This window comes from Colobus angolensis, unplaced genomic scaffold (assembly GCF_000951035.1).
Source record: "Colobus angolensis palliatus isolate OR3802 unplaced genomic scaffold, Cang.pa_1.0 Scaffold215, whole genome shotgun sequence".
Classification (NCBI taxonomy): Eukaryota; Metazoa; Chordata; class Mammalia; order Primates; family Cercopithecidae; genus Colobus; species Colobus angolensis.
Genome location: NW_012115322.1, coordinates 1,166,675 through 1,180,946, shown reverse-complemented (window position 1 = coordinate 1,180,946; position 14,272 = coordinate 1,166,675). Strand labels below are relative to the sequence as shown.

General features: G+C 39.8%; 1 protein-coding gene across 4 annotated transcripts in view; it reads right to left on the bottom strand.

Annotated features, from left to right (window-relative positions):
* The window catches only part of CACNB4 (calcium channel, voltage-dependent, beta 4 subunit), a 267,917-nt gene that overhangs the window by 47,722 nt on the left and 205,923 nt on the right, over positions 1–14,272 (bottom strand). For all 4 annotated transcript variants that reach the window (XM_011943046.1, XM_011943050.1, XM_011943047.1 and 1 more), the window contains one exon: positions 976–1,095. In XM_011943046.1, the coding sequence (XP_011798436.1) occupies positions 976–1,095 (120 nt within the window). The remainder of the gene's footprint in view (positions 1–975; positions 1,096–14,272) is intronic.

Below are 14,272 nucleotides of genomic sequence, written 5' to 3'. Positions count from 1 at the left end.
TTTATTTCCTGGGCCTACGTGATCCTCCCGCCTTAGCCTCCCAAGTAGCTAGAATTACAGGTGTGAGCCACCACGCACAGCCTCTCACCTCTAAAGATTTTACGATAAAAATAGAAAAGGGAAGGAATTCACTTTATTTGGGCTTCTGTTTTTTCTTCTTCTAAAAATCAGAAAGACTAAATCAATATACCTTAGGAGTCTGTCATGGAGGGCAAAGAGGACAGACTGGCCATGACCTTGTCTTGTATTTTGCTATTGTGCATAAAATGTCATTGGACAAAAGGGGCCTGTGCTTCAAAAAATCAGAAAACAAACAAAACAAAGTTGGAAGCACACAGAATGGGAGATCCCTAGTGACTGTTCTGGTTCTAACTTTCAACTGTGCAGTTGTTTCCTTGCTGCTTCCTGTGGATGCAGCGATTTCTATGGAGGCCTCTCCTTGTGGAATATCCGAAGGTCTATTTTGGCAATGGCCTTTATTGCTCATCTTTGCTGCACTTCTCAGAGTTGTTCAAAGTCCTGAACTTCACACTGAACTTGAGGTGGGACACTGAAAGTGAGAGAGAAGAGTAGAGAAACAAACAGCGTGATCCACAGAGCAACAGCACACGTGTGGCCTGTAATAAAGGCTGAGGTAATGGACGAGGAGGGGCAAGGAATAGACAGGGCGAGCTGGTACCTGGTGGGCTCTCTGCCAACACTGGGCATAGGAAGCTTGATATTGCTAAGTTGGAAGATAACCAATAATTCACCACCAAACCAAATACAAAAAGGTGAAGGTTCTGAGGAAATGCCCCTTTGGAGATGTTACTAACCTCAACTAGAGGTGAAGGGATCAGAGAGCTTCCCAATCTGGAGGCTTGTTAGAATAATCACGAAATGATTATTCCAGAAATGTGTGAGGTAGGGGAAGAGCAGCTGGTAGCCACTGAGCAGCGACCCACTTGTGAGCTAAAGAGAGGGAAAGAGAGTCACCTTTGCTCTCTCAAGCTGGATAGCTGCTTGCTGTTCTCTCTCCTGTCGAATTGCTTCCCGGTCCTCTTCCAAAGAGACATCGGAGTCAGACGGCCTGCTTGTGTAGGAATCCGCTGAACCCTGGCAAAGAAAACAGAATAGTTTGAGATGACGTGTAGCTTCTTAAATTGTCACATCCATAACAGTATCCTGGGGCGAGTTCTTTTCATTTGCCTAAAATTTGATGCACACACTCCATGCCTTATTGCAGATATAAATTTAGATGACAGAATATAGTTAAGCGTCTGAGTTATTCGGAAAGCAGCAATGTTGTGAAGAAAAATATTTTGACTTGATTAAGTGCTAGGAAGTAAACTGCAATAAAAATTATGTGATACTCAGCACCAATTCTTCTTGTTTTGTGCTATATTAAACCCATATCACTTGTGAAATGTTAGTTTTCATCCATCTTCTCTTTTACATATACATCTAAAGGAAAAAGAGACTCAGCTTATTACAAAAGATAAATCCTACCTGTACTGGGGCTATGGGTCATCTATTTGTCTAAGATTTCAATATAGTAAAGCATCATCCTACATTAGTAAAATGATTTTCCAGTTTCAGTGTCAACACTATTGAACTCTTTCACTACTAAAACTTCAGTCATTGTCCTGCAGCAGCCCAGACGTGGTCAACAAGAACACAGAGCAGAAAAACAACCTTGAGGATGAAAACAGGGATGTTCTCAGTTGAAGCCCACACTAGAGGAGCTATTTAAATAGCACTGAAGGCTGGGCACAGTGGCTCACACCTGTAATCCCAGCACTTTGGGAGGCCAAAGTGGGCGGATCACAAGGTCAGGAGCTAGAAACCAGCCTGGCTAACATAGTGAAACCCCGTCTCTACTAAAAATACAAAAATTAGCCGGGCGTGGTGGCGGACGCCTGTAATCCCAGATACTTGGGAGGCTGAGGCAGGAGAATTGCTTGAATCCAGGAGGCGGAGGCTGCAGTGAGCCGAGCCGGCGCCATTGCACTCCAGCCTGGGTGACAGAGCAAGACTCCACCTTAAAAAAAAAAAAAAAAAAGCACTGAAATCCAGTTTGACTGATGTGGCCAAGTTAAAAAAGTCAACCACCCCCTCCATGCCTCCCCCCACAAAAAACCCTGGAGGTTTGTCTTATGGCTGCTACAGGAACATCATCCTTACAGTTTCCTTAAGCTGGCATTAGAAGTTGATATTTGCATAGATGGTAACATTTACACAGCAGAGGTATTGGGAGGACTGGTGTATTTGATATGTTTCATAAATCATGCACAGGTTTTGAAAAACTTAGACCTATCCATATAGCTGAGAATTTGCTGTCCACTGGGGGGAAAAAGAGCTTTAAGAAATAGTTGACTGCTGAATCTGGCCCTTTGAATGTTTTTCTACATGTAGAAATGTTTACTTGTGAATTTGCTGGCTTTAAGGGCAACTCTGTCTCTCAGCAGAGGCCATCATTCTAGCGAGGGTAGCATAGATTTTCCTAGCAGCCTAGAACAAGAACTCCTGGCTAGCGGTTTCATCAGAGTGCCCAGTCAAGCCCTGGTTCCAAATTTTGCCTCTGCAACATACTGCAGAAAACATTATAGAAGTTACTGGACCACTCTGAGACAGTCTCCTTGTCTATTCTAAAGAGGGACACTGCCTACTTCCCGAGTTCTTGCTATCACACCAGCATGGGCTAGATACTTTGGACACTCTTTCTCCCTGAATCCTCACAGCAGTGGGAAGGCTGAGATTCAAACTCAGGTAGTTCAGCCTTAGAGCCAGCAGATTCACATCCCACACTGAGCTGCATTTGACATTGAAATACCTACTCCAGGACCTGGCACATAATAGGCACACAATAAATCAACTTTTTCATCCTCGTTTCCTAGTGCTGACATTTTCACATTGATAAAAACAAAAAGCATTAATTTCTCAATGATTATATATACACAATAACCCATCTTGAAATGTAGCCATTTTTCTTACTGTATTTACTGCATAGAAAACGTACTATAAACCTGATAATCACAATGTGCCCAAATCCATGCACTTTATGTAGGGCTTCTGAAAGTGCCGTTTATAGAGGAAATGTATTTGTTAACTGAATTATAATCAAATTCCTCTGTGCAAATCTACTAGGGGAAAATTTTGGACCTACAAAACGAATCAGTGCAGGGTGACTGTTTCATAGACATATTCATTGCCTAAAAAGAGAGCTACCTTGAAGTCCTTTAAAGCAGAGAGTTCTCTCAGAACACATCTTTTGTCTGAATTTAGGTACACCTGCATAAAATCCAGAAGAAGAGGGAAAAAAAACCAATATTCCAATTTTTATTTATTTATTTATTTATTTATTCATTTATTTATTTATTTTTTGTAGAGATGGGGCCTTGTCATGTTGCCCAGGCTGGTCTCAAACTCCTAGGCTCAGGCGATCCTCCTGCCTTGGCCTCCCAAAGTGCTGGGATTATAGGCGTGAACCACTGTGCCTGACCCAGTGCTTCTAAAATATCTAAGAAAACAGTTTGGAGTTAGTCCTAGGCAATGCTTTGCTGGAAATGTGATATGTGATGGACCATTCTTAGCTGGACTGGCTGCTGTGAAGACATTGGGAGTATCAAGTGAGACTATGGTACACAAGTCAGGAAGAAGGCACTTGCCTAGTTTTGAAAACATGTTCTGGGGATGGTTAGTGCCTACAGTTCACAAAAAAAGCAAGCTGCCTGCTGGGGTAGTGAGTCAAGCAGCTGAATACACACTCCACTACTGCCACTAGAAGACAGCTGATTTCCTGAAACTACCTTAACAACTTTTCAAATCCTGGCATTTAATTATCTCTGAGTACACAAGAAGTGACTCAGGGACTCCTACAAATGAACTTTATGTTGAAATGTGAACGACATTGTAAGAGTCTCAAATCTAATAAACTCTACTATGGCCAAATATGTAGAAGCAGAAGTTTCTGTTTACTCCCTGTTTCTAAGGATATTGGTAGAGGGAAAAATAAAGCACTGTGATACCCATTTTCATAATTAGTGTTATATCATCACAACATTTACTTTGTTTTTTTTTTTTTTTTCAATGTCATCTACATTGCTTTGTATATGAAAAAGCAAAAGTCCAACATTCAAGAGTCAAAATTTGGCCCACAGACATGTTTTGCTGGCTTGGTACTGGCTTGGTTTCTTGTTTTTATTTATTTTTGGTTTGGTTTGGTTTATTTTGTTTCAACTAGTTGAAAGGGAGTATGAACATATCCCAGAAAAAAAGGAACGAAAAGATAAAGGAAAGGATCTATGTTGTTTACAAAGGCACAGAGGGAAGAGCAAGTGAGCTAGAGAGGCCAGAAGGAAACTGCCTGGCCTGACCCCTGGAAGTATCCAGGAAGGGCAGGTGGCCATGCGAGGCTTAGTAAGACCAGGACAGGTTGGAGAAGCATCACCCAAGTATCTGGTTAAATAGTTAATGATCGAAAAGACAGAGAGATGGCAAGAAGGAAAGAATGTTAGATGCTAAGAGAACATAACTGAAGACACAAATGTTACTAGGCCTGGCCAAAGCTGGAAAGACCTGATGGAAGCCCCATCAGCTTACAATTTTCTAGCATTCTGTTTCATAAAACAGGTAGGAGCAAGCTACCCAATTTATCAAGTGATCTAAAACTGGGCTGTTAACCCACGTGCAAGAAACATGACAGCAACTAGTCCTTCAAAAGCTCTTATGCAGACACCTCTGCAAGTCATAACATGTAGTGATAAAGTCATATTGCAGTGAGCCAAGATCACGCCACTGCACTCCAGCCTGGGTGACAGAGTCAGACCGTGTCTCTCAAAAAAAAAAAAAAAAAGAAAAGAAAAGAAACATATTTTGGTCTAGTCTTTTTCCCTTTAGGGAATCTTCTCAAGTACAAAACGCAAAATGCAGATAGTAACACTGGAAAATCAGCTAGCTGTGGTCTTCTGAGAGAAGGAAGATGATCTTAGGTGAAACAATGCAAGGGCTGCTTCTCATTCACAGAGAGAGGGTGCATGACATCAACAGGACAGCAGCCATGGCTGTTGGAGCCAGACAGTACTGGGTTTGGCGCTGTCACCAGTTCTAGTTGGCTGTGAATCTTAAGCAAGTTATTTAACCTTCTGAGTCCTAATTTCCCCTGTTAGAAAATGTAGATAATAATGCATACCTTGTAGAGTTTTCTGGTGTTTGGTTTCAGATGAAACATCATTTCTTGAAAAAGAAATCATGGGGGAAATTTGGAAAATACCAGCAATTAAACTTTGACCCACTAATTAAAGGTTTGGCAGCTTTTTCACATTAAATTTTTGGCTGCCCTAGAGTTTTAGGATTTATATCTTGTTCTTTGTTTAAAAACAGCTTTATTGAGGTATAACTTACATATACATAACATTCACACATTTTTAGTGTACAATTCAATGATTTTTAATAAATTTACAGAAGACAATTTATATCACAATCTAATAGAACATTTGTAACCCCTCAAAAGAAACCTTGTGCCTATTTGCAGCTATTCTTCATTCCCAGCTCAGAACGAGGCATCTACTTACTTATCTTGTCCTTTTAAAATGGAAATAGACTTTCTCTTTTTATGAGTAATTTTAGTATTTAGGTAAATCATTAAATTACAGCAAGGAGAAGCAAGGGTCTACAAAGGTTTGATTTTAAAATGCAACCAGGCCGGGCATGGTAGCTCATGCCTGAAATCCCAGCACTTTGGGAGGCTGAGGCAGGAGAATTGCTTGAGCCCAGGAGTTTGAGACCAGCCTAGGTAATATAGTAAGGCCCCATATCTACAAAAAATAAATTTAAAACAAAATTAGTCAGGCATGGTAGTGTGCACCTATAGTCCCATTACTTGGGAGAGTGAGGAGGCAGGATTACTTGAGCCTGCGAGGTCGAGGCTCCAGTGAGCCATGATCATGCCAAAGCACTCTGCCTGAAAGACAAAACAAGACTCTGTCTCAAATTAATCAATAAATAAAATAAAATGCAATCATACTGGAACAGAATCTTGCCACTGTTGGAAGTGCTGGGCTTCCTAGCCCAGCAATCCCAGTCTCTCACAACCTAGCTTAGCTCTCCATTCACTGAACGCTGACCATCAGTCAGATACTAGAGTGGCCACTACACAAGAGAGAACTGCTCATTTTTCTGGGGATTCTTGCCTCATCTGCAAAATGAGAATGAAGTCCTTCTTTGGGACTGATTTGGGAATCAATAAGATAACACATGTACAACATAGTGCATAAGAGTAATGCTGATGCTACTAAACCAGTGCTGTCCAACGGAACTTTTACTGCAATGATGGACATGGACGCTGTCTACTATGGCAGCCACAAGCCACATGTGGTTATTGAGCCCTTGAAATGTGACTACAGAGACTAATACGCTGAATTTTTTATTTAATTTTTAGAATTTTAAAGTGTTATTGCCTTTTAATTAAATTTAAATTCTACCTGTAGCTAGTGGCTACCATATTGGGCTGTGTGGTAGTAGACATTCAAAATGTCAGTTTCCCTTCTGGATCAGATAAACGAATGCTAATCTTGGTGTAAATCTGGCATTTTAAGAGTTGCGCTGGGCCAGGTGTGGTGGCTCATGCTTGTAATCCCAGCACTTTGGGAGGCCAAGCCAGGTGGATCACCTGAGGTCAGGAGTTCAAGACCAGCCTGGCCAACGCTGTGAAACCCTGTCTCTACAAAAATATAAAAATTAGCTGGGTGTGGTGGTACACGCCTGTAATCCCAGCTACTTGGGAGGCTGAGACAGGAGAATTGTTTGAATGTGGGAGAAGGAGGTTGCAGTGAGCCGAGATCATGCCACTGCACTCCAGCCTGGGCAAAGGAGCAAGACTCTGTCTCAAAATAAATAAACAAATAAATAAATAAGGTGCATTAAGTAGACCAAGCGATCATGGAACGTTCAGAGAAATATATCACTCCCAATGAGTTTGTGCCCGTTTTTCTCTGCTAAGTTTGTAATGACTTGACAATGCATTTCTCCACATTGCAGAAGGAACACAGCCCATTCTTGGTGACTTTCCCAGATTTCCCTGGGTAGATGAGTGAATATAACTCACCTACAAGGTTGCCATTAGGCTATCTTTATCTTGACAGGCCAGCCCCTCCCTTTCTTGCACATAGCTTTCTCTTCCTTCACCCCCTTTATCAAACATGTCCAGAGCTCTTTGCTAGGGCACCCAGCCTAGCACGGTCCAGGCTGTGTCTCCAAGTACGTAGGCCCTACAGTGCCTGGCATGGCAGGACCTCGAGTTTGTACAAAGAAAGACATAGTCACTCCCATCAGAATCTCTCTCTTCTTTGTTCCATGATTTTAAGTTCTTCTTGGGTGGTTAATTGACCAAGGTTGTATTTACTTGGTGTGATGCTAATTGTTAGCAACTTCACCCTCATAACATGAGGGTTTTTTTTGTTTTTTTTTTTTAATTACAGTCTTCAATGCCTAAATCCAGAGCACTGGATAAGTATACATTCCCAGTACGTTGGTGGAGTGAGAAACTCTTGAAATTATATCTCCGAGATGACAACTTTTCTTTAAGGTACCTTGTGTGGATTCTCATAAATAGGTTTTCAAAAATGTTGGTTGAAAAAAATAAGACGAGTTCTGCTTAACAATCACAGCAGCTCACTCTTATTGGATGGAAGACCTAAAGTTCAGCCCCAGCTATTAATCTGACTAAGGTTCCTTTTTAGGTTTCAAAGAGCTGTCAAGGGTAGCAAAGGAGCACGTTCATAGAAGGCTGTTAAAAGGAAGCGGAAGAGAATGAATGTTTGCTCATCCCTCACTAACTTACAGATATTATTATCTCATCAACCCTAAGAAGTAAGTTATGATTATCCACGCTGTACAGATGAGGCCTCTGAGGCTCAGACAGGCAACACGAACATCCTGCCATTCCACACACTCTCATAGATCACTACTGGGGGACAAGGGTGTGGTAGACTCATTTTTTTAAATTTGCCCTATAAAATCTGGTGCAAAAACTTACATTAAAACATCAAACATTTTAGTCGCCTTCGGTAAAACAAAACAACCTTCCTCAGTATTTTGTTAATATTAATTAAACACCAGAATCTCACTAATTTACAACGATAGATGTAAATTTAAAAATGCCAATCTGAGATCGTGGGAAGTGAACAGCAGACTGCTTTTCAAATACATGTTCAGTATTTCTGCATTCGCATATCTGTAGGCTACCAAGGTTTTGGTTTGTGAATTTCTTTGAGTTTCTACTCTAAACACAAAATTTTTCTTTAGCATTTTAGTTCTTGGTAGGTGATTCTAAGGTACTACTGAGAGTTTTCTTTTTCTCTAACATGATAACGCCTCGGATTATGTTGACACCACTTATTTACAGATTATTTCTTGTAATTAAATTATAATTATATATATACAGTATAGTTCAAACCAAAGCACAGGCTTTATCTGAATAATCTCATAAATGGAATACAAATTAATGGGTTCCATTACAATTGTTTTACAGAATTGATTTAACAGGAAGTAGCATAAATGTATAAAAGTTGGCCAATCTTACCCTCCCTGTTGTGCTGGCGAGTTTTGGCTGTAATTGCCCTGATTTCAGACAGGTTTCTTTTAATTGCTAGTCTGAGGAGACCCATGAATGGAGATAACAGCAGAAGAATTTTAACTGACTCCTCAAGCACAAGGAGAGAGGTGACAAAAAGGCCCAGATAGAGATGGAAAGGAGAGCTCTCATGAAGCTCTCATGAAGTTTTGACTAGGCAGGGTGGGTCTCTAGAGCAGCTGCTCAGTGTCCCATGATATTATTCTGTGACCTGCATATAGTAAAGTTTGGTTGCTGGAGGCCACCTTCTCCCAGTAGTACCAGCCATGGCCTAAATGGTCTAACATCAAACATTTTAGTCGCCTTCAGTAAAACAAAACAACCTTCCTCAGTATTTTGTTAATATTAATTAAACACCAGAATCTCACTAATTTACAACGATAGATGCAAATTTAAAAATGCCAATCTGAGATCGTGGGAAGTGAACAGCAGACTGCTTTTCAAATACATGTTCACTATTTCTGCATTCGCATATCTGTAGGCTACCAAGGTTTTGGTTTGTGAATTTCTTTGAGTTTCTACTCTAATCACAAAATTTTTCTTTAGCATTTTAGTTCTTGGTAGGCGATTCTAAGGTACCACTGAGAGTTTTCTTTTTCTCTAAAATGATAATGCCTCGGATTATGTTGACACCACTTATTTACAGATTATTTCTTGTAATTAAATTATAATTATATATGAATATACAGTATAGTTCAAAGTACCAGCCATGGCCATTTAGGCACTTCTGAGAAAGGAGAAGAAACTGAGATGTGAGCTACAAGCAGATTTGCAAGTTAAAGCAATGGTAATGGTGGTAGCAAGAGGGTAGATTCCTTTTATATTAGGTTGAATCATGAAATCGCAAACACTACAGTTGTAATTTCATGTGGTTTAACATATACACTGGGGAAAGAACAAAAAACAAAGATTACTTGATATGGATGCTTTTGGGCAAAAACTGCTGTGATAATCAGCACGTAATATTTTACAGGTATGTAAGAAGTGCTATATCAATAAGCACAATTAGCAATACATCAAAACCCTTCCGTGAGACTAAGGAGTAACAGAAGTTGAAAACACCCATGATCATTTTTGCATCCAACAAGAACTTTATTTTAACAGTAGGGACAGTGAGATTGTGGAGCTCACATTTCTTCTGGGAAAAGGAAAGTGATCACCTACTGGGAGAAGGTGGCCTCCAGCAACCAAGCTTTACTATATACAGGTCACAGAATAACATCATGGGACACTGAGTAGCGGCTCTAGAGACCCACCCTGCGTAGTCAAAACTTCATGAGAGCTTCTGATCAACCTACATGACACAGGTATATGCCAGGGTGGCTCCCGCTGGCTGATCCTGGCACTTGCACTTGGCAGCATTAGCCCTGGCACAAGGTCTTCATTCCAGGGTGGCTGCTCAAACTGCACTAATCTAGTTTCAGCAGAGACGTTAAAAAGGAAATCGCAGTATTTGTTCAGGAAATCCTGAATATGCTGCTGGTAGAAGCAGTGCTGCATGCTGATGAGGCGCTGATCGTTGCTTGAAAACACAGACTTCTGTGACTTCTGGAAAAGTGACTGAGAGACATTTTCTTCTCACGTGGCCCCCAGAGTGGTTTACAAAGCAGCACACCCAACACTATTTTTACATTGCGGTCTGTTTTCTTGAGAGTCAGATTAGAGATACGACAACAGTATCTATGTTTCCCCTAAAAGTAACTTCAGGCAATCACTTGTGTCTTTAAAAAAAAGAAAAGACTTCTTTCTGTCAGATAAAAAAGAATAATGTAGCTTGGTTTAGAAGACAGAAAGAAAGTAGGGAAAAGGACTTGAGTCTTGCCCATGTCATTTCTGTAACCCCAGGAACCGTGTGATGAAAAAACATCTTTAAATAACTCTTTGGAAGGATTTTTTTTTTAAAAAAGCTGGCTAAAGTTTCCCATTAAGGGAATGTGTATGCATGGCTAACTGAATCCAGGTATGCCATCAAAAACAGAAGGGCTTCCCCAAGAGGTGGCTGAAGACACAATGGAAACCACAGTAAATCCTCTACTTCATTTCAGGCAAGACTCATGTCTTATCAGTTTTGTGGTCCTCAGAGTTCCTAGCACAAAGCTTCATAGGAGCTCCAAACTATTTGCTGAATGAAAAAATCAATGAGACGGCTTCAGGGGGAAGGCGAGAACCTTAAATGGAGACCCCAACACTGCCCAGACTTCACCCAAAGGGCGTACATTCTTCCTGCCTCCAGGGGTTGCTGGAAATCATGCAGGAAAGACCAGTGAAGAATAAAATCAATTTTAACTTGACAGAATGATACGCAAGTTGACTGGAAAAATTAAAATCCAGAAACTGTTTAGAAAAAAATGTTAAAAGAAGAATAAAAGATAATTAGCCTTTTTAATAGATATGAAAACATACAAAACTACAAAAGTTAAACATGTTTGGTACTGGCGCAGATCAATGAAATTACAAGGAGACCACAAACTGACTGCTCTGTGTGGCAGACTAATGTATGATATAGGAAACTGTAAATCAATGGGAAAAGAATGATCATCCAATTAAGTGTTGGGAAACTGAGCTAGCCAACTGGAAAAAAAAAAAGATCCCTATTTCATATCTTTTTTTTTTTTTGAGATAGAGTCTTGTTCTGTTGCTCAGGCTGGAGTGCAGAGGTATGATCTTGGCTCACTGCAACATCTGCCTCCTAGGCTCAAGCAATTCTCGTGCCTCAGCTCCTTAGTAGCTGGGACTGTAGGCATGTGCCACCATGCCCAGTTAATTTTTGTATTTTTCATAAAGATGGCGTTTTGCCATGCTGATCAGGCTGGTCTCGAACTCCTGACCTCAAGCACTCTACCCAACTGAGCCTCCCAAACTGCTGAGATTACAGGCATGAGCCATCACACTCGGTCTTATATGTTATATAAAAGTAAACTGTAGATGAAGGTATTTAAAGGCAATATTATATATAAACACACACATATATATTAAAATATACATATATATGTATATAAACACACACCCACTACCACTAGCAGAAACTATGCTAAAGTTTTAAAATAGCATGCCAAAAAGTTCAGAAGCCATGAAAAGAAAAGATTGATAAATCTCACTACATAAAAATTTTAAACATTTGTCTGGGAAAAAAAATATAATAGTCAAAATGAAAATGACAAAAAGAAAACATTGTCACATAAGTGACTCGGGTTTAACATCCTTCATATCCAAAGAGCTCTAACAAGTTAATAAGAAAAAGATGAACAACCTATCTCTTCACTCATTAATATGAGAAAGGAATAAAAATAGAAAAAAGGACAAGGCAAAAAAAGAAAATGAATGGCCAATGCCAATATCTTTGATAAATAAGACACAACAATCCTCAACAAGACCAAGCGTGGTGGTACATGCCTGTAATCCCAGCACTTAGAGAGGCTGAGGCAGGAGAATTACCTGAGCTTAGGAGTTCAAGGCTGTAATGAGCTATGATCATGCCACTGCACTCCAGCTTGGGCAACAGATCAAAACTCTGTCTCTAAAAAAGATAAAAATAATTTAAAAATCTCCACAAAATACTAGCAAATGGAATTCAACATATCAAAAACATCACGTGGGATTTATCAAGTGGGATTTATCCCAGGGATGCAAGGATGATTCAACATATGCCAGTCAATAAATGTGACACATTGCATCAACAGACTGAAAGACAAAAACCATATGATCATCTCAACAGATGCAGAAAACTCATTTGACAAAAGTCAACACCCCTTCATGATAAAAATTCTCAACAAATTAGGGATAAAAGGAACATATATCAATGTAATAAAGTCCATGTATGACAAACCCACAGCTAACATCATGCTGAATCCTCTAAGAACCGGAACAAAGATGTCCATTTTCGCTACTGTTATTCAACATATACTGAAAGTTTTAGCCAGAGCAATCAGGTAAGAGAAAGAAATAAAAGGCATCCAGATGGAAATGAGAAGTCAAATTGTCCCTCTTTACAGATGACATGATCTTAAATATATAGAAACCTAAAGACTCCACCAAAAAACTCTTAGAACTGATAAACAAATTCAGTAATGTTGCAGGATACAAAATAAACATACAAAAATCAGTATTGCTTCTATACACCAATAATAGACTAGCTGAAAAAGGAATAAAGAAAGCAATCCCATTTATAATAGTAGCAAGATAATAATAATAATAAAATATCTATGAATACATTTAACCAAGGAGGTGAAAGACCCTTACAACAAAAGCTACAAAACACTGATGAAAGAAATAGAAGAAAACACAAATGGAAAGACATCCCATGTTCATGGATCAAAAAAATTAATATTATTAAAATGACCATATTACCCAAAGCAATCTCCAGATTCAATGCAATCCCTATCAAAATACCAATAACATTCTTCAAAGAAATAGAAAACAAAAATCTAAAATTCATATGGAACCAGACCTCAAATAGCCACACACACATACACGCACAAATCCTGAGCAAAATGAACAAAGCTGGAGGCATCACATAACCTGACTTCAAAATACACTACAAAGCTATAGTACCTAAAACAACATGGTATTGGTATAAAAACAGATACATGTTATCCACAGAAGACGTGTTTTTAAAAAGTATGGCTCATTTGTAAAATAGAAGAGCATGTAGCCAGGCACCATGGCACATGCCTATAGTCTCTGCTACTCTGGAGTCTGAGAAAAGAGAATTTCTTTAGCCCAGGAGTATGACACAGACCTCCAACTAATAAAATGTGAAATTGTTAAGTCAGAAGATCACATTGTAAAATAATCTAGTATGTTATTTGAAATTGTGTTAAAATTACTGAGAATCTATTATGCATCAATATACCTAAATATATTAGAGGAAGGAAACAGACTTACAGTTCACTTTAAACCCTGCCATTAGTTTCAATTTTTACCTTCAGAATTTTTAAAAACAAAAACATTGGCCAGGCGCAGTGGCTCACGCCTGTAATCTCAGCACTTTGGGAGGCCAAGGCGGGTGGATTACAAGGTCAGGAGATCAAGACCATTCTGGTTAACACGGTGAAACCCCATCTCTACTAAAAATATAAAAAATGAGCTGGGCATGGGCCAGGCGTGGTGGCTCACACCTGTAATCCCAGCACTTTGGGAGGCCAAGGCGGTGGATCACAAGGTCAGGAGACCAAGACCATCCTGGCTAACATAGTGAAACCCCGTCTCTACTAAAAATACAAAAAATTAGCCAGGAATGGTGGCAGGCGCCTGTAGTCCCAGCAACTTGGAAGACTGAGACAGGAGAATGGCATGAACCTGGGAGGTGGAGCTTGCAGTGAGCCAAGATCGTGCCACTGCACTGTAGCCTGGGCGATAGAGTGAGACTCTGTCTCAAAAAAAATAAAAAAAAAATTAGCCGGGCATGGTGGCGGGCGCCTGTATTCTCAGCCACTTGGGAGGCTGAGGCAGGAGAATGGCATGAACCCAGGAGGCGGAGGTTGCAGTGAGCCAAGATTGTGCCACTGCACTCAAGCCTGAGCGACAGAGCAAGACTCAATCTCAAAAAATATATATATATATGTCTCTATATACCTATATACATTTGTACTTAAATATGTAAAAATATGCATATTTTTACAGAGTTATACAGCTTAAGATTGCCTGCATTAACCCTAAAAT